The sequence below is a fragment of the Engraulis encrasicolus genome, chromosome 13 (assembly GCF_034702125.1).
Source record: "Engraulis encrasicolus isolate BLACKSEA-1 chromosome 13, IST_EnEncr_1.0, whole genome shotgun sequence".
NCBI lineage: Eukaryota > Metazoa > Chordata > Actinopteri > Clupeiformes > Engraulidae > Engraulis > Engraulis encrasicolus.
Genome location: NC_085869.1, coordinates 6,309,705 through 6,332,204, shown reverse-complemented (window position 1 = coordinate 6,332,204; position 22,500 = coordinate 6,309,705). Strand labels below are relative to the sequence as shown.

Sequence of the window (22,500 nt, the reverse complement as noted above, 5' to 3'; positions counted from 1 at the left end):
TCTCCTCTCCTCATCTCTTCTCTTCCCCTCTCCTCTTCTCTCCTCTCCTCTCCTTCCCACCTCATCCTCTCCATATCCTCTCTTCTCCTCTCCTCCCCACCTCATACTCTCCTCTCCTCTCATCTACTCTCCTCTCCTCCCCTCCCCTCCCCCCTCCTCTCTTCTCTTCTCCTCTATTCTCCTCTCCTCTCCTCCTCCCTTCTCCAGTCCTCTCCTCTCCTCTCCTCTCCTCTCCTCTACTCCTCTTCCTCCTCTTCACCTCTCTGCATTTTCTCCCTGCCTGCATAAACATAATGGACCCCAGGGGGGCTTTGAGGTAGTGAGTCGCCATATGGAGCACCCAGCAATCACAGCTCACCTTCTACAACTTGCAGCACTGGCTAGAGTGTGTGTGTGTGTGTGTGTGTGTGTGTGTGTGTGTGTGTGTGTGTGTGTGTGTGTGTGTGTGTGTGTGTGTGTGTGTGTGTGTGTGTGTGTGTGTGTGTGTGTGTGTGTGTGTGTGTGTGTGTGTGTGTGTGTGTGTGTGTGGTACATGGTCGCTTGCGCGCACACACACAAACACACACCCCATCTCTTATTTACTAATTGTGTTAAAGCAGGTCCTGATAGATTTTGTTATGCCGAATATGACTGTGTGTGTGTGTGTATGCATGCGTGTGCCTGTGTATTTGTGTGTGTGTGCTTGTATCTGTGTGTGTGTGTGTGTGTGTATGTGCGTGCGTGCGTACGTGCGTACGCGTGTGTGCAAACACATTAATTATTATTAGCAAGCATTTACCATGCGCAACCATTAGTGAAATAATTCATTAATGTTGCAAAGTGTTTCAATACAGCACACTGTATCTTGCTGCCTTGAGACGGTAGGGTGGCCTACTAGAGTAGGAGCAACTGCACTTCACAAGTCACTGCTAATGTGCTAAAAAGGCATTTTGCTGAAATATTTGAGAAATAGAACATTAGGCAAATATTAAGCCAAATTGAGTTCCAATTTCAGCGTTATTGTTTTCATTATGTTGATTTATGTATCTGGGCGGATGAAGCCAAGGGTGGAGTCATAACTCAGGGTAGTTTTAAAACGCCACACAGAATGAGAATGTTTCTTTGGAATTTTGGCAGCAGCAGGCAGGTTCTTTGTATAATGAGACACCTTCAGAAAATTCGACAAATAGTCCTTCTTATTCACAGGATTGTCTGCTGTGTGTGTGTGTGTGTGTGTATGTGTGTGTGTGTGTTTATTGCCTCTGCAACCTTTACTGAGATAGAATTGTAGTTCAATTCTATTTTTCTTCTTCTCAATCTGTTTCTCTGCCTGTTTCTCTGTCTCTGTCTGTCTCTGTCTCTCTCTCTCTCTCTCTCTCTCTCTCTCTCTCTCTCTCTCTCTCTCTCTCTCTCTCTCTCTCTCTCTCTCTGTCTCTGTCTCTGTCTCTCTCCCTCTCCCTCCCCATGTGAGTGTTGATACCCTGGTAAGATCACTTCAGGCCGTATGGTAACATTAGTCTGATGAAGTGTGGTTGCCTCACACCACTCTGTTGTTTTGACAGCCTGTTTCCCCTCCGTCTGATCCCCACAAAAGTGTGTGTGTGTGTGTGTGTGTGTGTGTGTGTGTGTGTGTGTGTGTGTGTGTGTGTGTGTGTGTGTGTGTGTGTGTGTGTGTGTGTGTGTGTGTGTGTGTGTGTGTGTGTGTGTGTGTGTGTGTGTGTGTGTGTGTGTGTGTGTGTGTGTGTGTGTGTGTGTGTGTGTGTGTGTGTGTGCAGAGGCACATCAGAGGCACATCGCGTGCATGCGTGCGTGCGTGCGTGCGTGCGTGCGTGCGTGCGTGCATGCGTGCGTGCGTGCGTGCGTGAGAGAGAGAGACTGTCCACGTGAGTGTATCTATACTGTATGTGTGCGTTCTTGTGTATTTCTGTCTCTGAATCAGACCCTGTCTATCACAACTCTTTGATCTATCATGACAGTCTTCATTTTTGAAGTGAAAACATAGAAGTGAACTCCAAACAGGTCTATCTGAGACATAACCTGACGTTTTAGCCTGGCATTTTTCTGTACAGTCTCACTTGCTATGAAGGTCCGATTCCCAGTATGTTACAACACTTTAATAACAGTAGGCTGTTGTATTCATATGGTAGGCCTATAATGCATGTAACATGATGATATACATACAATACACAGTGCACCTCTGAAACATATTTCAGAGTCATACACAATCATACGCTTCATTTCTTTTTTTTGCATGGTATAACAACTGTCCTCTATTTAACATATTTGTGCCCAGAGTCTGGCCCACTCCTCTCTTGCACCATATTTCATCAGATATTACAACATGTAAACAACCCACTAATGTCATTTCATGGTAATCTAGTCTTTGTCTCTCCCACTTCCATGTCTGGAGAAGTCACTTAGTGCTAGTACATTGTCCTGACACTTAGCTATGAAATGAGGGTCATAGATATTCACACATCAACACTAGCGTAGCACTGTTGACTTCTGAGTGTAACTGATGTGGGAGTGTTGACAAGCAATGTCACACATGTACTCTCCGCCCATCAGTGTCCCTCTCAACAGCATTCAATTATCTCACTTGATTAACTTTTCATTACGCTCAGTTCAAACAAACAAACCAACTTGCTATGCTATCCTCAGGGGCTAGCCTAGTCGAGAACAGGAAGAGCGGCGCCACAGCGATAAGAATGATCTCCCATCCCAGATATTAATACCCATGAATATTTGTCGGAAATGATTTCCTGTTTGCTTCCTGTTGCTGTGAAAGGGCGAAAGGATGGAAGGAAAGAAAGAAAAAAACGAAAAGAAAGTGAGAGAAACAAATGGGGGTGAAAAAAAAAACGAGTGAGAGCACATTCAGATTTATTTGCATATTTATTGAATTCATAGTGCCGTAATGGGATTGGAGATGTGTTTTAAACGCATCTTGTTTTCCTTAATAGGAGCTGTGTTAGAAACTCATTGTTCACTGGGGTGATGCCGAGGTGAAGTTGCCTGTGATTTCTGTTTTGGATGATGATTGTGGTGGCGATAATGGGGTGCTTTGGGGATTGGCGATTGGGCACAGGTGGTGGAGGGTAATATACAACGTTTCATTAGTGGTGGTGGTGGTGTGTGTGTGCGTGCGTGCGTGCGTGCGTGCGTGCGTGCGTGCGTGCGTGCGTGCGTGCGTGCGTGCGTGTGTGTGTGTGCGTGCGTGCGTGCGTGCGTGCGTGCGTGCGTGCGTGCGTGCGTGCGTGCGTGCGTGCGTGCGTGCGTGCGTGCGTGCATGTGTGCGTGCGTGTGTGTGTGCGTGCACACGAATGTGTGTTTGTAGTTGGAGCTGAGCTGAAAGTAGTTATTTTGAGTCAGAGTGGTGATCCATTCGACTGTGGCATTGGCCTAATACAGACTCCATTCCAGCCATCATAAGCAGCCCCAGTTCAGTTCTTATCTGCTGCCAAAGGTTGTTTCTGTGAGAATTATAGCAACCAGTCAGCAGGCTCATTTGAATACGATAATGAGATGGTAGGAGCAGTGGCGGAACAATTGTACACAGGGCCCCAGGGCAAAACACTGATTGGGCCCCCCAATATGGCCTGCCAATGGTCACAATAGGGCCCCCAACACCAATACTGAAGGGCCCTGGGCCCAGAGGCAAATGCCACACTTGGAGATGTAGTGTTCAGGGGCACCATGGGATCCTTTGGGGACTTTGGGGACTTTGGGGACCTTTATGTTTATTTATAAAGGTTATTATGGAATTCATGAGGAAGAAATGATATTCCATCAGCTCTGGACTAAAACGTGCTGGTGTGTAATTTGTGAAAGAGTTGTGTTCTATATTTGAGTACAGCAGGGCCGGCCCAGGGCATAAGCAAACTATGTGATGGCTTAGGGCAAACTGAGCCACAGACTGGCGAAAGCACACACACAGATGACGTAGCCAAGTCCCTCTCTGCTCAAGTGGAAAACAACGGAACACACAGAACTCGCCACAAACTGAACCAGCTTTCGGAACAGCTGGAAGATCTGTCACAGAAACTGGCAGCAAGCCGCTCGCCGGAGATCAAGTGTTCACCTCCTTGTCGGACTGGCAAAATGCCATTGGCATCACCAATTCCACCTCCCAGGTCTGCCAAAAAAGCGACTGTCCACACAGGAAATAGGAAATGTGGTTTCCTCAAAACCAAACTCACCCCCCAGATGTGGCGAAACGCAGCCACCAGCAAGCCCTGGCAACGGCGACAAAATGCAATCACCAATGGAATCACAACCTTCCCGGAACGACGAAACACCATCTTCATCTCCCAGACTGAGATTTCCAGAAACTATGGCGAGACTACTCCCCTATGCCAGATCTACCTTTTCTACCCCCAGACATTCCTACCAAGCCTCCTATGCGGATATTTCTCAAGGTCAACCTCATTCTACCCCAAAATCTAAAAGGATACTTCCATCCATGACTGCACCCAAAAAAGGCAAGGCCCCACAACCACCTGTCTGTGCTCTGGAGTACAGTAGTATCAGTGAGGATGACATGGTTGAAAGCACAGTCTGATATCAACTGGGTCCCTACCCACATAGTAACAGTTGTTTTGAAAATAAGCAGATAAGGGGACCCGTGGACAATCTTATTCCAGTTCTAACAACAAAACGAGGTCTCTTGAGGACACGCATACATTCCCCCAAGACGGCAAGCATGGGAAATCTCAGACTTGTCCCAAAAAAACTCACTACCACAGTGGAAATGCCTCCAATGCTCAATGCTAAATTAGCTTTACAGAATAGTAGATCTCTAAGGAACAAGCCTTTTGTTGTCAATGAGTTTATCTGTACCCACAACCTTGATTTTTTATTTTTAACTGAAACATGGCTGGAAAAATCCACTAGCTCTATCACACTTATAGAAGCAACTCCGTCACACTTTAATTTCATTAGTACAGAAAGGCAGAATAAACAGGGAGGGGGGATAGCAATTATTTTCAAGGCACTGTTTCAATGTCAAAAGACAACACTAGGTGAATTTACGTTTTTTGAATACTTAGCTGCAGTTCTTAAATGTTCTTCTGACATACTGTTATTGACTATTTACAGACCTCCAAGACTTTCTGCACCACTCTTCTTAGAGGAATTTGGTGAGCTGTTGTCGAATGTTTGTGTGAACTATGATAGCTTGTTTATAGCAGGCGATTTTAATTTTTACGTGGACGACTTAGAGAATGTCTATGCTAAGGAATTTTTAAGTCTTATTGACATTTTTAGCCTCACACAGCATGTAACAGGACCAACACACAACCAAGGTCACACTTTAGACCTAATAATAACAAAAGGCCTTAATGCTTGTGCTAGTGTCAAAGACTATGGCTTTTCTGACCATTACTGCATTTTTTCTGATGTTTCTATGTACCCTCATGTTCAAAGGGAATCTGTTACAGTCAAAAAACGTATAATCAACTGTGAGACAGCCTCACTCTTTCAGCAAGCACTTTCAGAGATCCAAAGTCAAACCTCAGAGAGTGCAGATGATCTCATGGTTAATTTTAATTCAAGGATGACCCGTATTATGGATGTTATTGCCCCCGAAAAAATCAAAACAGTGGGACGTGAAAAAGCACCTTGGAGAAAGAATCCCACAGTTATATTGCTAAAGCAAGAATGCAGGAGGGCTGAAAGACAGTGGCGTAAATCCAAACTTGAAGTCCACTACCAAATCTATAAACACACACTCTCGAAATACAACCAAGAAATTTCTAAAGCTAGACAATCTTTTTTCTCTGACATAATTAACAGAAATATTAATAATGCACGTGTCCTGTTTGGCACTGTGGAAAAGCTAGCAAGGCCCCCAAATCTAATGCCCTCTGAGTTCCTCTCAGTCAGCAAATGCAATGAGTTCGCATCCTTTTTCAAAGGAAAGATTGAAAAAATACGTGCAAACATACTCACACATGTGCAACCGACCCAAGATTCAGACCAGCTTGCTATGGTGAAGTTAAATCCTAACCTCATGAGAAATTTTCATTTAGTTGATGTGGACATTCTTAATAGAACGGTACAAAGTCTTGGCTCCTCTACATCTGACTTAGATATTTTACCAACAGCCTTCTTCAAATCCATCTTAAATCTAATATCATCAGATGTACTTCAGATCATCAACACCTCACTACAAACAGGCATATTCCCAGGCTGTCTGAAAGAAGCAGTTGTGAAACCCTTACTGAAAAAGAACAACCTGGATGCACTGGTACTAAACAACTATAGGCCCATATCCAATCTACCATTCATGGGTAAAATAATAGAGAAAATTGTTTTTAACCAATTAACTGCTTTTCTAATCTCTAATAGCTATTTTGATAAGTTTCAATCAGGTTTCCGTGCCTACCACAGCACTGAAACAGCTCTTATTAAAGTTATGAATGACATAAGATTGAATTCTGATGCTGGCAAATCATCCGTCTTGGTACTTCTTGATTTGAGTGCTGCTTTCGATACAGTTAATCATTCTATACTACTACATAGATTGGAACACTGGGTTGGCTTTACGGGCATAGTGATCGACTGGTTAAAATCGTACTTACAACAAAGAAGTTTTTTTGTCGCCATTGGAAGACATACTTCATCACCAATGTCTCTGGATTGTGGGGTCCCCCAGGGCTCCATTCTGGGACCACTACTGTTCAATCTGTATATGTTGCCACTGGGACACATTATCGAGAATAACTCCATAAATTACCATAGCTATGCGGATGATACCCAGCTCTACTTATCTATGTCCCCAAATGACTATACCCCCCTTGAATCACTCTATCGTTGCATGGACCAAATTAACAAATGGATGTCTCACAATTTCCTCCAGCTGAACACAGATAAAACTGAAGTAATTATATTTGGGAAAAGAGAGGAGAGACAAAAGATTGCTGCTATCCTTGAAACGAAGGGACTGAAAGCAAGGGAAACAGTTAAAAATCTTGGGGTCCTCATTGACAGTGACCTAAACTTCAACAGTCACATGAAAGCTATTACTAAGTCTGCATTTTATCACATAAAAAACGTCTCTAAATTTAGGGGCCTGATGTCTAAACATGATCTGGAGAAGCTAATACATGCCTTTATTTCTAGTAAAGTTGATTACTGTAACAGTCTTTTTACTGGCCTCCCCAATAAAACCATTAAACAGCTTCAACTTGTACAAAACGCAGCTGCAAGGGTTCTTACAAAGACAAGGAAGTTCGACCACATTACTCCAATTTTAAGATCGCTGCATTGGCTCCCAGTAAGCTACAGAATTGATTTTAAGGCTATGCTACTTGTGTTTAAATCACTAAATGGAATGGGACCCACATATCTACTGGATATGTTTCAGCTGTATGCACCAACTAAGTCACTAAGGTCAACGGAGAAGAATTTGCTGGTGATTCCAAAAGTCAAAACAAAGTGTGGAGAGGCAGCCTTTAGCTTCTATGCTTCAAAGCTTTGGAACCAGCTTCCAGATGACATAAAAAATGCACCCACTATTGATAGCTTTAAATCTAGACTCAAGACAAAGCTGTTCTCAGATGCTTTCCCCTAGCTTAAATTACTTATTCTTATTATTTTTATTTTTTTATTTAATTTGTTTCATTTTATTTTATTTTATTATTATTTTTACCTTATGTTTTATCTTAATGTTTTTAAATGCTTTTTGACTCTAATTCATTTCCTTCTTTCTTCCCTGTTTCCTTTCATTTACATTTGTTAACTTTGTGAAGCACATTGAGTTGCACCTGTGTATGAAATGCGCTATATAAATAAACTTGCCTTGCCTTGCCTTGCCTTAGGGCCCCCACATCACCAGGGGCCCCCCATGAGCAGCATAGTTCCATGTAGAAGCCAAATCTACACCATTTCCCTAGTTCTGCCTCATGCACCCCTTACTGCCACAATGGAAACAGGAGCCAACTCCATTTTCATGTACTCCTTTTCATTGTAAAACCCCTAAATGGCTTTTTTTCTCCAAGAAGTGCAGTGCATGATGTGTACACGATCTACAGACAGCCTACCAATGTCCTTAGTTCGCAACCCTCACTCGTGCATGTAAATGAAGCTTATGAAGCATCTGATGCTGAGTAGGTGGTGGTATGGGGGGCCCCCGGATTAAATTTTGCTTAGGGCCCCATAAAGGCTTGGGCCGGCCCTGGGGTACAGTGCGTACACCTTTACATAACCATACACATACATTTTAAAAAACTGCTTGTGGATATTCATGTTCACAAATGCCTCTGTGCACACAGCTCTTTATCTGGGTTCTTTATTTTGAAGTGCTAGACTCTCATGGTCCAGAGACACCTTGGTGATATAAGGTTTCATCTTTCCAAGTCAAGGCAATTCAGGGTAGCAGGACAGCATTGTATTTTGAGCTTCTCAAATGTTGCCTTTTCATTATTCAAACATAACCCAGCTACTGTATGTCAAAGTTATGTCAGCGAAAGCTGACTGACACTGTCTCCACAACTTCAAATTGATTGTCACAACACTGCCTTTTTCTTACTTTTAAGTGACTTCTTATTGTTCCTCTGTCATTAGGCCTGGTCAGTGCGTTTTGGTTGTTTGCGGCAGAGAATGTCATTCATACCTTAAAGCCAGCTCACTAACACTTTGTAAGAGTTAAACAAGTGAAGGCCATTCGCATAGCTCTGATTAATTCAACTGAATATACAGGATCAATGAACAAAATTCAAAAGACACTGCACACTGCTTACTGTTCTTTGTCTTACTTTAAAGAGCGAACCTGATGACGCACTGGGTGAAACGCGTTGTTCGCTACTAAAAATAAAATAAGAAAAAGAACGGTAAGCAGTGTGCGGTGTCTTTTGAATGATAAGGATTGAAAAGTTCAGACACTTCAGCTGTCTGAGAGTACTGCGATCCCCCAAGACAAGTTCAAGGCCAAGGATGGCTTAAACAATGACAAGCATTCCAAATCTTTTTGGATATCTCTCTTTTTCTATCTTCCTTTGTGCTCCACTGTTTATACAGTCTGGCTTGAATCATCTGTCAAATCCTTGGTCTGTGGTTGTGGGTGTGTGGATACAATCTGGTGGAATCAAATCCTATTAAAGAGGATTTATCCTGTTCAGAAGGATCAGGTTTAAAATTGAATGCGTTGGCGTGAATGATGAATGTGTTGGGGTGTGTTCTGCAGTGTTTACAGACACTTCAGAGGTGTGTATGACAGCAACCAACGCCACACGCGCACACACGCACACACACACACAGAGTCAGCTCAGGAGCCCACCCCTCTTTCATTTTTCAGAAATGAATTTTAAAAAATGGGAAAAAAGCTTCATAGTCAGGTGAAGTGTAGGGAAGCCAGTGCTGTCACTGTGGAAAGACAGACACTTAATATCCCCGAGCCATCAGGCAAGCTAGAGCTTCAGGCAAGCTCTAGAACAGTGACTGTCTGTCATAGTTTTGAAAGTCAGAGCGAAGACATGTTGGTGCTCTCAGGTTTTCTTTTTGGATTTAGTCTGGCAGAAGACACACTGTATCTTACTATTATAAATTCTGCATTCTGTCAAAATAATTAATGAACATTAGTGACTGCATAGCGTGGTTATTAAAGCCTTCTCATCTTACCTCCCCTGGTGTACCTCCAGTGGCCAGTGCTTCTGTACAGGTCAGCATCTTAATTCTGGCGCTGTTTAATTAGAGGTTTGGAGACCTTCACCGGCCGGCAGATAATGGCTGACCACGGAAACACAAAGGCCATTCGGGTCCTCAGAGGGCCAGGGGTAATTAGCCCATCTGGGGAAGGGGATTGGGGGGAGAGAGAGAGAGAGAGAGAGAGAGAGAGAGAGAGAGAGAGAGAGAGAGAGAGAGAGAGAGAGAGAGAGAGAGAGAGAGAGAGAGAGAGAGAGAGAGAGAGAGAGAGAGAGAGAGAGAGAGAGAGAGAGAGAGAGAGAGAGTTAGAGAGAGAAAGCTTGCTATAACTCTTGATGCCTCTTCCTGTCTGTTTTTCTTCCTCCTCTTCATGAAGTGTAGTTCCATCTCTCTTTGTGTCATCATACTCGATCACCTTGTCAGAGTTGTCACTTGCCTTTTTCTTTGTGAGTGTCAAGTGTTCCCACAGTAGCTGTATTTATATGGGTGCAGGATAAGTTCTTTGTTGAGCAGACCAATATTTCAGTGTATCCAGCCATGACATATGCACCTTGTCGTTTTTATTCCATTTATTGATATTCTCAAGTTTTTTTTTTCAAAGGACATAGTTTTAAAGACTTGCGACAAGGCCTGCTTTTCAAGGGTTGTTTTGATTCTATTTACGGCATTAACACACTCAAGTAGCGATCGATTGAAAAGGTCAGAGTGCTGTTTTGTGATTGCAGTCCAGTCAACAGCACTAGAAAGGAATACTTGTAATGTATACCATATACCATACAGAACAGCTGAAGCGAGCCTTAGCAAGCAAATTCTCAAGATTTTTTTCAATTTTTTTTCAAATTTTGTTAATTTGTGAGTTGCAGTTTTTTGGGCTTATTCTTTTCAGGGTTTGACGTGATGTTTGCTTCTGCTCTGCCGGTGATGACAATGTGTGTGGATGTTTGTAACTTAATGTTTGTCAATGACAACTCTGTTTTTCTGAATCATCCTTACTAGTTAGCCTACAACAGTGTTTCTCAAAGTGGGGCGTAAGCCCCCCTGGGGGGGCGCGGGGGCATCACAGGGGGGGCGTGTAACATCTGTTTTTGTTTTTTTTTCCCCCAAGGAAATGATTTCCTGTCTCGCCAATAAGCCAATATGTTTAAGCATTATATACATAACTATAAACATTATATTATTAATTGTCATATAGGAAATTAACACACATCTGCATTCCACTGCAGTCCTTGTTTGTATTATCTCACCAGTCACCTTTCCTTTGATTCTGCACAACGCAGCGATCATAAAATCAGTCGGCGCGAGTACTGTGGTTGCTTGACGGGGGGGCTCGGAACCATCCAGACCCTCCGAAGGGGGGAATGACGGGAAAAGTTTGAGAATCACTGGCCTACAACAACACTCTCTGTGTCTGCCTGGGTCACTTGCATGGATTTTAGCTAGACGCTCGCAAAGAGAAAGATCTTCTCTGCCAAAGCACGCAACTGATGACCCACCCTGCGTTTTTTTTTCCTGGTCGCTTCTTTTGGGCTTGTTTTCAGGATGCCAGTCACTGATTTCTCTCCCGAGACTTGGCAACACTGCCAACCAGTGGCGTGCACAGACATTTTGGGTGACTTGGTCACTTACATGGATTTTAGCTACCACACAGACGCTCGCAAAGAGAAAGATCTTCTCTGCCAAAACACGCAATTGATGACCCACCCTGCGTTTTTTTTTCCTGGTCGCTTATTGTGGGCTTGTTTTCAGGATGCCAGTCACTGATTTCTCTCCCGAGACTTGGCAACACTGTCAGCCAGTGGCGTGCACAAACATTTTGGGGGCAGGTGCTTTAGCACCACCTCGTCCCTATCTGTGCACACCTATACTGCCAACCATGTAAACCTGAGCAGGGCGTATGTAGGCCTATCTCTGATGCCGGAGAAACTATTAACTATCTTGTGGTAAGAACATCTTAACATAATCCAAACCAACACAAAATGTAGGAAACCTTAGCAGACACCTTGTAAAACAGCAAAAACATTCGGGCTGACATTTGCATGTATGTTCTAAAAATTGCAGTATTGTCGGGCACTGACAAGTTAAGATTAGCATGAGCAATACATCTGCAAGCTGAAATTGGCAGGAATTCTCTTTGAACATTTCGGAAAATTCAGAAACTGCTAAAATCAAGGCTTAGCCAAATTGAAAGCCAAATGCCAGAATAAATGAAAAGTAAAGTTTACAGCTACTTCCCATTAGATGGTTGAATGATTTTCCGCGGCAATATATTTGACCAGGTCATGATCAAATCAACAGACTGAAAGACTGTAAGGCTGTAAGGCATGAAGCAAGCCTTGTGATGGTGCAGCCAACAACTACCAAACTTCTGAGCTTTTTTGTTTCTTGCCATTAGCCAATAGTCTGTTAAGGCTTTTTTGCTTCCTGCTGTTAACTTCTTGGAGTTTTATGGGGTTAGACGAGGCCAAGCGGGTGATTGTGAATGAGCCAATACCACAGCCACCATCAGCATTCTGTGTCCATGATCTGTGTTCCGAGGTCCATTCCTCAGTCTATTCCGCCCCATTCTCCCTCTCCCCCGCTGCAGAAAGGGAAGGAAGCATTTTCAGAAGGCTGTGATTACTCTCCTCAGTAGCCTGACCTTTTAGATATCTGGTGGTGAATCAACAGAAATGATGATGCCATTCTGACAGGTTATTACACGCGCTCCTAAATTATTTCCAACACAAACACTAGCGCAGCAGAATCTCAATACATTCTTGCTTGCTTGTTTTTTTTTGGTCTGATTTATTTTTTCACAGCTTTCTTGGCTCCAGTGTTAAATGCACTCCAAAGGTTAGAACCCGTAAGCCGTGTGTGCAAAGTCTCTTTTGAGCTCCCTTCCTCTATAACCCATGAGGCAGTGGTTCTGAAACTGTGGTGCAGCTCTCTGTTGCTATACACAGCAGAGAAATTATTTTTTATATAGCCTATTGAATTGGACTGAAGGGTGATAACGGCTCTTGCAACCCATAACGTCTGTTTGGTGCCACATTTTGTAATACTGAACGAAATGAATCTGAATGCATAATACTACCATAGGCCTGCAAGACATTTCAAAAGCAACTGAATGTGGCTGTGGCTGTTTATGCGGCGCATTGTGCTGCCTTATGACTTTCATTTGTTAACTGTGGGGGGCAGGGAAGATGGCGAGGGGGAGACAAAGAGGTCTGTTGTCCCAGGGGCCGGGAAGAGAGGGGGCCCAGAATTACATTGTACTGTATGTATTGTCTGACGCAGGGGCGGATCTACCCATTTTGGGGCCCTAGGCGAAATATAAAACATTGAGCCCTCAAAAGTGATTATATACGTACATAAAAGTCAGTGTTTTGGTGCTATTTTAACGTTTTAGTGTCTCATAATATTTGATAAATTTACATAAGTGACAGTTTTTTTGTGTGTTTACCTAGAGTGGCTTGACAGTTGGGGCCCCTATGGAGGGCAAATTTGGTCGGGGCCCTAGGCAATTGCCTAGGTTTGCCTAATGGAAGGTCCACTTGTGGTCTGAGGGGGCCTTTCAGATGACTTTGTGCCGGGGCTGGCAAAAGCTGACAGGGGCCCTGTTGGGGGGCATGTATATCAGCATCAGGGGTGGAGCTATAAGGGGGAAGCAAGCAGGGCATTTGCCTCAAGGCCCAGGGCCCTCTTGTATTGGTGGTGGGGTCCCTATTGTAACCTTGGGAGGTTGTATGGGGGCCCCATCAGTGTCTTGCATTGGGGCCCTGTGTGCAATTGTTCCGCCACTGATCATCATTCTGCTATAATATCCTCTCCTCTCTGTGAACCCTGCATAGATCCATGCTGTCGGATCACGTCTGGTGACATGGGAAATTGCATCTTATTCACACTGGAAGCATGAACATTGAATGGGGGTGGATGTCTCTTTTTTCCATTTCTCTTTCCCATTCCTCTTTTATCACCCCGACCTCCCTCCTGCTTCTTGCTTTTCACCCATTTACTCACCGCAGCTACACCTTTTGACCTCTTCTTCTCTTTACCTCTGTAAATCTCTCTATCTATCATTCTCTTGCCTTTTTTCCTTGTCATGTCACTCACTCACTCACTCACTCACTCACTCACTCACTCACTCACTCACTCACTCACTCACTCACTCACTCACTCACTCACTCACTCACTCACTCACTTTTGGTATAATATGTCCATCATCCTGAATCTCTCCTCATGTATCCTCTTGCCTTTTGTGTTTCACATACCTTTTATTCCTCATATTCAGGGCTGCACTGGGGGAGAAATAGGTACCGGGCACGTTTGGCTTAAAGGGGCCCCTCATAATTAGAGAAATAGGGCCCGGGCACGTTTGGCTTAAAGGGGCCCCTCATAATTAGAGAAATAGGGACCGGGCACGTTTGGCTTAAAGGGGCCCCTCATAATTAGAGAAATAGGTACCGGGCACGTTTGGCTTAAAGGGGCCCCTCATAATTAGAGAAATAGGGCCCGGGCACGTTTGGCTTAAAGGGGCCCCTCATAATTAGAGAAATAGGGACCGAAATGGGCACGTTTGACTTAAAGGGGCCCCTCATAATTAGAGAAATAGGTACCGGGCACGTTTGACTTAAAGGGGCCCCTCATAATTAGAGAAATAGGTACCGGGCACGTTTTGACTTAAAGGGGCCCCTCATAATTAGAGAAATAGGTACCGGGCACGTTTGACTTAAAGGGGCCCCTCATAATTAGAGAAATAGGTACCGGGCACGTTTGACTTAAAGGGGCCCCTCATAATTAGAGAAATAGGTACCGGGCACGTTTGGCTTAAAGGGGCCCCTCATAATTAGAGAAATAGGTACCGGGCACGTTTGACTTAAAGGGGCCCCTCATAATTAGAGAAATAGGTACCGGGCACGTTTGGCTTAAAGGGGCCCCTCATAATTAGAGAAATAGTTACCGGGCACGTTTGGCTTAAAGGGGCCCCTCATAATTAGAGAAATAGGGCCCGGGCACGTTTGGCTTAAAGGGGCCCCTCATAATTAGAGAAATAGGGCCCGGGCACGTTTGGCTTAAAGGGGCCCCTCATAATTAGAGAAATAGGTACCGGGCACGTTTGGCTTAAAGGGGCCCCTCATAATTAGAGAAATAGGTACCGGGCACGTTTGACTTAAAGGGGCCCCTCATAATTAGCGGCGCAGAACTGACTCACTCTCTCTCTCTCTCTCTCTCTCTCTCTCTCTCTCTCTCTCTCTCTCTCTCTCTCTCTCTCTCTCTCTCTCTCTCTCTCTCTCTCTCTCTCTCTCTCTCTTTTGTCACCATCCCCCTCCCAATCGCCATCCATCACTTTATCCCAAAAATGTTCACTTGGCTGTGTGTTTTTAAGATGTAATTTAAATGTTTTTAAGATGTAATTTAAATTCTTACCACTCCCCCCCTCTCTCTCTCTCTCTCTTCTCTCTCTCTCTCTCTCTCTCTCTCCCTCTCTCTCTCCTCTTCTTCCTCTCTCTCTCTCTCTCTCTCTCTCTCTCTCTCTCTCTCTCTCTCTCTCTCTCTCTCTCGCTCTCTCTCTCCCCTCTCTCTCTCTCTCTCTCTCTTCTCTCTCTCTCTTCTCTCTCTCTCCCCCCCCCTCTCTCTCTCTCTCTCTCTCTCTCTCTCTCTTCTTTCTCTCTCCTCTTCTCTTCTCTCTCTCTCTCTCTCTCTCTCTCTCTCCCCCCCCCTCTCTCTCTCTCTCTTCTCCTCTTCTCTCTCTCTCTCTCTCTCTCTCTCTCTTTTCTCTCTCTCTTCTTCTTCTTCTTCTTCTTCTTCTTCTTCCACTTCTTCTAGAGTTGTTGTCGGCGTGCCATGAGCTCCATTGTCGCTATGGCTGCATCATGATGCGGAACGGAACCTTCTGCTTCTGTGCAGACGGCTTTGAGGTCGGAGACGACGGCAAGAGCTGTAGAGGTATCTCACACACACACACACACACACACACACACACACACACACACACACACACACACACACACACACACACACACACACACACACACACACACACACACACACACACAGATATACAGTGTACACACACACATACAGTCCCAGGAAAAAGTTTGTACACCCTTTGAAATGTCTTACATTTCTGTCAAAATTGACCATAAAACATGGTCTGATCTTCCCGGAAATCTCAAGAAGGAACAATCAGAGTCTGCTTTAATTAATTACACCCAAACATTTACATGTTATCATATTTTTATTTTTCATAAGGCCATAACATTCACAGGAGAGCAGGGCATAAGTAAGTACACCCTTGCATTAAGTAGGTTTTAACTCTCAGTTAGTTGCAATATCATCAACCAGACTTGTCCTGTAGTTGCAGATCAGATTAACAAAACAATCTGGATGTATCTTGTCTCCCTCTTCTTTACAGAACTGCCTCTCGTCAGCAAGGTTTGTGGCATGTCTGGAGTGCATAGCTTTCTTGACTTCATGCCATATAATCTCAACTGTTTTTTTGTCAGGGCTTTGACTGGGCTATTTCAGAATGTGTATTTCATTATTATGAAGCCATTCCAAAGTCAATTTGCTTCTAAAGTATGGGTTGTTGTCACATTTCAGGACCCATACTCTTGTGTGCTTTAACTGTGTGACAGACTTCCTCTGGTTTTTTCTGTAAAATATCACAATAAACTTGAGTTCATTGTTCCACTGATAATAGCAAACTGTCAAGGGTCTGAGGCAGCAAGGTAGCCGCATATAATGATGATCCCGCCACCATACTCAGAAGAGGAGATGTAACCAAGAATAGCTAAAAATGGGATTCATTATGCCAATCTAAAATGAATGGGGTTTCTGTCCAAAAAAATATTGCTGCACCTTTGAGGTTTGCGAAAAAGCATTTATATGCTTCATAGAATTACTGCAAAATATTCTGTAGACCAGGGGTGTCCAAACTTTTTTTAGTGAGGGCCGAATACAGGAAAATGAACAAGGGGCCGGGCCGCACTTTAGCGGTGACATAGCCTATTGTGTGATGACCGGTAAGGTACCAAATACACAAGGGAGACAAAAGCTGTCTGGTAGCCATGATTTTTAGGCTATTTCCAATATTTTCAAGAGGCAATGTAAGAAAAGGTAACACAAATTGCATCAATATTATTGTGTCAGTGTATGAATTATCCACATGTACACGGTTAACAATTAAGCTTATTATTAATTGTTATTAATTATTATTAAATTGATATTTTATTATTGCCTACAATCAATCAATGCATGTTTGTAGGCTGTTTCATTTGTATTTAATTCTTATTATAGCCACTACTTGCTGTTCCCCGGCACTTCATGGGTTAATGTGAAACTCGCGCTGATCCAATCAGATCAAGTGCCTCTCTCTCAGACGCACGCAGGCAGGGATGAAAACAAAAAGGCAGCTCTTCTCTCTGTGCCTCCCTCAGTTTAAATGAGCTAGTTCTGTCGTAACCTAGCATGTTTAGCTAACTTGCTACAGCCAAAGAGGCAATTTTACAGGATGGATTCACAAAGCAATCAAAAAATAATGTCACTTGTGCGAAATGTGCTTACAGGACAGCATGGTACTATTCCAACTGTGGGTTTAAGTTACAAATAAAAGTGCTAAGCAATCGCTAACGCTAACCGCTAATTAAGTTTGGAGTGTTTATAAGCAGCTGTTGCCGTAACTGTCTCATGACTATTATTTGGTGACGGACGGCGCTAACATAACAATGCCATAATATCGTTACTACCAAACCGCCGATTACATCTTATTTTAACAAGGTGATGAAAAAGTACCCAAACTACCCCGCCCCCAATTGAAACTTGAAAAATATCTTAGCATCATGCCTGTTATCCTGAACTCAGCGTGAACAGGTCTGGGTTCCCATGTATAGGATTTTGCAAACTAGTTCATCTGTGTTTGTTAGAAGGCATTGCTCATTTGTGGTCAAGCCAAAATATTTCCTTTGGATGCAGCAACTTATTAGCAACCATCATTATCCCCTTGTTTATCTGATAGAACTACTACCATAACAAACAAGAAACAACTAGCCAGGTGGAAGTGGAGAAGTCTTAGCGGGTGGCGCCACTTGGTGTTCAAACTCAGAATTGCAACAGAGTTACAATGTAGGTCAAATGTAATGTGCGGGCCATGTTCAATCACATTTTAAAAATCTGCCGCGGGCCAACAAAAACGGGCTCGCGGGCCGGAGTTGGCCCGCGGGCCTTAGTTTGGACAAGCATGCTGTAGACCAACGTTGAAACCAAAGTTTAATTGTTCAGGGGAACACACAATATCATGTTTGGAGGAGAACTGGACAACCACACCTTCACCAAAACATCATCTCCACTTTTGAGTATGGTGGCGAGAGCATCATTATATGTGGATACCTTGCTGCCTCAGGCCCTTTTCAGTTTGCTATTATCAGTGGAACAATGAACTCAGAAGTTTATCGAGATATTTTACAGAAAAAAGTGAGGTAATCTGTCACACAGTTGAAGCACACAAGAGGATGGGTGCTGAAATGTGACAACAACCCATACTTTAGAAGAAAATCGACTTTAGAATTGCTTCATAATAATGAAATACACATTCTGGAATAGCCCAGTCAAGGACCTGACAAAAAACAATTGAGATTATATGGCATGAAGTCAAGAAAGCGATGCACTCCAGACATCCCACAAACCTTGCTGACGAGAGGCAGTTTTCTAAAGAAGAGGGAGACCAGATACATCCAGATTGTTTTGTTAATCTGATCTGCAACTACAGGAAACATCTGGTTGAGGTTATTACGACTAACTGAGGGTTAAAACCTATTGAATGCAAGGGTGTACTTACTTATGCCTTGCTGTCCTGTGAATGTTTACATCTTATGGCCATTGAAAATATGAAAACTTGTAAATGTTTGGGTTGAATTAGTTAAAGCAGACTCTGGTTCTTCCTTCTTGTGATTTCCGGAAAGATCAGACCATGTTTTATGGCCAATTTTGACAGAAAGGTAAGAAATTTCAAAGGGTGTACAAACTTTTTCCTGGGACTGTATACACACACAAACCACAAATACACACACACACCTGCGTACACACCTGCGTACAGAAACTAGGGATGCAACATTGTTTTGGTCTTTTATCTGTATCCGCGGTCCGCGTTCATCAGTTTGCAGTTACGGGCATGTGTACCCACAGGACCACTAACAGCTTTGGCTAAGACCAGGACAAATTAATCTGAAAGGGCCCCCCATTCAATACATATAATGTAATGAAAATCCATTTTTGCCCCCCTCTTTCCCTGGGCCCAGGACAACTGTCCCCGTTGGCTTCCCTGGTGCCCATGCCCTGCCCTTATTGCTTAGCTGCACATAGGCCTGTGACATACTCACAGCAGCCACACATGCTGAGAAATTTGGGTCAGTGGTTTGCTAAACAAAGCAGCAAAAAGCCTCACCTCACATCAGACAGTACACCTGGCCTCAACTCGGCTGCAGACAGCAGTAAACGCTGTACTTTGAGGACGAATGGGCCTGATCCTACATTTAAACAGCACGCATCAGTCTACCTTACGTGTACCAGGTATATTTCTGAGAGAGTAATGCTAATGCTTTTCTAGACCGTACATTGTAATATATAATACCTGTACCTAATGCTGTGCTACAAACTAGCACATGCACACAGGCAGGCTTGCACACAGACAGGCATGTACTTTGTGCACGCGCGTACACACACAGGCACACACGCACACGCACGCACACACCCCTTTCGTCCTATATGGGATGTTGGTGGGCTGTTGGTGGGACATATATACGCAAACACACAGGAGAGCTAGTGAGAGAGAGAGAGAGAGAGAGAGAGAGAGAAATAGAGAGAAATAGAGAGAAATAGAGAGAAATAGAGAGAGAATTAGAGGTGTGGATGGTACATGGAGGGAGACAGAGGGAGGGGAAGAACAGAAAATGTGGGATGGAGAGATGCAGAGAGGGAGAGGACAGAGGAGTAGAGGAAGGGCAGGAGAAACAGAGAGGCTGTCAGAGCAGAGTGTGTATTAAAGTGCAGTATAATTGGTAGCATCAGTAGCCGCAGGGCTGTGGACACAAACTGTAGACACACATACATAGTCATAATCTGGGTCTGACCTCGTTCAGGCTCCATGCACCAGGCAGAGGTGGAGGTGGGAGGTGAGAGATGAGAGGTGGTCACAATATCGCCACTGGGTTTTCTAAGAGGTGGAGGTGGGAGGTGAGAGATGCAGTCATATCGCCACTGGGTTTTCTAAGAGGTGGAGGCTGGAGGTGAGAGGTGGTCATACAGTATCGCCACTGGGTTTTCTAAATTCTTTCATTTGTGGAGAAACCCACACGCCAACATTAGGTTATCCTACTCCACAACCCAGACCTTGCTCCGGAAGGGGAAAGTAAACATGGGTTTCATGGCAAGGATAAAGGTGACACAAGTTTTGCAGATATTAACAGAGTGTGTTGTTAAATTTGGAGGTGAGGCGTGGGGTGTGGTGGGTGGTGGGTGGTGGGTTGGCTTTGGGGTAGTGTAGGGGTTGGGGTTGGGGTTGTGTAAGTAGTGTAGGTGAAGCGCATGAAACGTGATGAAGTCGTGGAGTTTGTCTTGGAATCTGAGGTTGCCGGTTCGAATCCCATCTTATCCACATCTGAATTGACTTTGAGGAACGGATCTAAGATCGCATTGCTTCAGAAACTGTAATCAATACCCTTTACCTAACTCACTGTACACACTACGTAAGGTACTTTGTTGTCATTTAATATAAGCGTGATACTGTTTGGAGCTAGCCACGCCACGCCCTCCTACACAGTAAAAACTGCAGTGTTAATGCAACACTAACAGAGTCGATTTAACACCTTCTAGAGTTTATTTGGTCCCAAAGCACTCTCTAAGTGTTGAATTAACACTGCATTTTTTACTGTGTAGTGACGCAACACTAGTCAGGCCAGGAGCAATACAAATATAATTCCTGAGCTCTGGAAAAATCGGGAACTCCTCCCACTTTGTCGGGAAGCAAACAACCAGTAGCAAGCCAAGCAAGACAGGTCAACCATGCTGTTTGGGAAACGCTAATTGTTGTGCTCTTGGTCAGACCAAGTCTTGAAGAGATTTGAAAGTCGATGATAATCAGGCTAGTTTGGAGCAGCTACATTAGCGGGTGTTGAGGGTAATGAATGTGGTGGTGGTAGAGGTGGAGGAAGGGGGTGTTGGAGGTGGAGGGGGGGGGTGTTGGAGGTGGAGGAGGGGGGTTGTGGAGGTGGAGGAAGGGGTATTGGAGGTGGAGGAGGGGGTGATGGAGGTGGAGGAGGTGGAGGAAGGGGGTGATGGAGTGGAGGAGGGGGGTGATGGAGGTGGAGGAGGTGGAGGAAGGGGGTGATGGAGGTGGAGGAGGGGGGTGTTGGAGGTGGAGGAGGTGGAGGAAGGGGGTGTTGGAGGTGAAGGAGGTGGAGGAGGGGTGTGTGGAGGTGAACACATCCAGGTCAAAGAGAGTCACGCTGGGCTGCATGCGTACTCCTCCAGGACACATTAATACTGGGCTTTATGTATTTGGGTCGCCATGTGAGCACACCTAATTTGTCAAATGACTCTCTAACTCTCTCCTCTCTCCACTCTCCACTCCTCTCCTCTCATTTCCTCTGCTTTTCCTTGCTTCACCATACTTTGCTTTCAACCGCTCACCCTCTTTCTGTCTCTTCTCTCTCGATCTGGCTCTCTCTCAACCACTTTTGCTTCCATTCTCTCGCTTGATCTGTCTATTTCTCACAATTCTCACTCTTTCACTTTGTCTCTCTTTGTCATGGTGTCTCTCTCCCGTCCTCTCTTTCTCTCTCTCTCTACTTACCTTCCTCCATCCTCTTTCTGTCTGTCTCTCTCTCTCACACACTCTCTCTCTCTCCCTCCATCCACACCTTTCTTCTCTCCCTGCCCCCCTCCATCCCACATTTTCTCTGTCCTCCCCCTCTCTCCCCCCATCCACACCTCTCTCCTCTCCCTGTCTCCCTCTGTGTCTCTCCATTTCTCTTTTTTCCCTCTCTCTTCTCTCTGTCTCTCTCTCTGTCTCTCTCTCTCTCTCATTCCCCCCTTTTATTTCTTTCTCCATCCCCACCCTCTCTGTCCTCCCCTTCTCTTCCTCCATCCACACCTCTCTCTTCTCCCTCTGTCTCTCCATTTCTCTCTCTTTCTCACCTCTCTCTCTCTCCCTCTCTCTTCTCTCTCTCTCTGCCCCCACATCCTTCTACCCCCCTCCCCCGCCCTCTCTCTCTCTCTCTATCCAGATCATGATGAGTGTGCGGTGTACGGGTCGTGTAGTCAGTCCTGTACCAACACCTACGGCTCCTACAGATGTGGCTGCTCAGACGGCTACGCCCTGCAGGCAGACAGCAGGTCCTGCACAGCCAAACACGGTAAGTATGTGTGTGCGTACATGCGTGCCTGTCAGGGGACGTTACCAGAATGCACACAAAATAGAGCACATGCACTTGGAATAATACTGCAATTAATTTGCCTACTGTATTCAGTCCATAATGCCACATGGCAACTTAATTGATTCACAAATTCACTATCAAAACTAGCCAGGCAGCGATTTCTTAGCAAGTGTTAGCAAGGTTACTGTGAAGAATCCAAGCTTGACAGAAAGTATCACTTTCTGTTATTTCACAGTGATCACATTCTAAATAAACTACTGCTCTGCTCTCCCTTCCGCCAATTCAGTTTGCAGTCTCTTCTTGTTGCTATTAAAGTTAATTATGAATGTATAGACAATATAGGCAAAGTCCTTGCCTTCGATATACAGTAGTTTTCTGTAACAACCTTTTGGTAAGTTGAAATAGGCCTAGATTTTTTTTCTTGATAACTTGGAAGCAGCTCTCAATAAGTGGGCGCCAGACTTGAGAT

At 44.4% G+C, this 22,500-nt stretch overlaps 1 protein-coding gene across 1 annotated transcript in view; it reads left to right on the top strand.

The window, feature by feature from the left end:
• LOC134460642 (low-density lipoprotein receptor-related protein 1B-like) overlaps positions 1–22,500 on the top strand; it is a 573,784-nt gene that overhangs the window by 228,027 nt on the left and 323,257 nt on the right. Inside the window, exons 4-5 of the mRNA XM_063212999.1 lie at positions 15,427–15,546; positions 21,882–22,010. Coding sequence (XP_063069069.1) covers positions 15,427–15,546; positions 21,882–22,010 — 249 coding nt within the window. The remainder of the gene's footprint in view (positions 1–15,426; positions 15,547–21,881; positions 22,011–22,500) is intronic.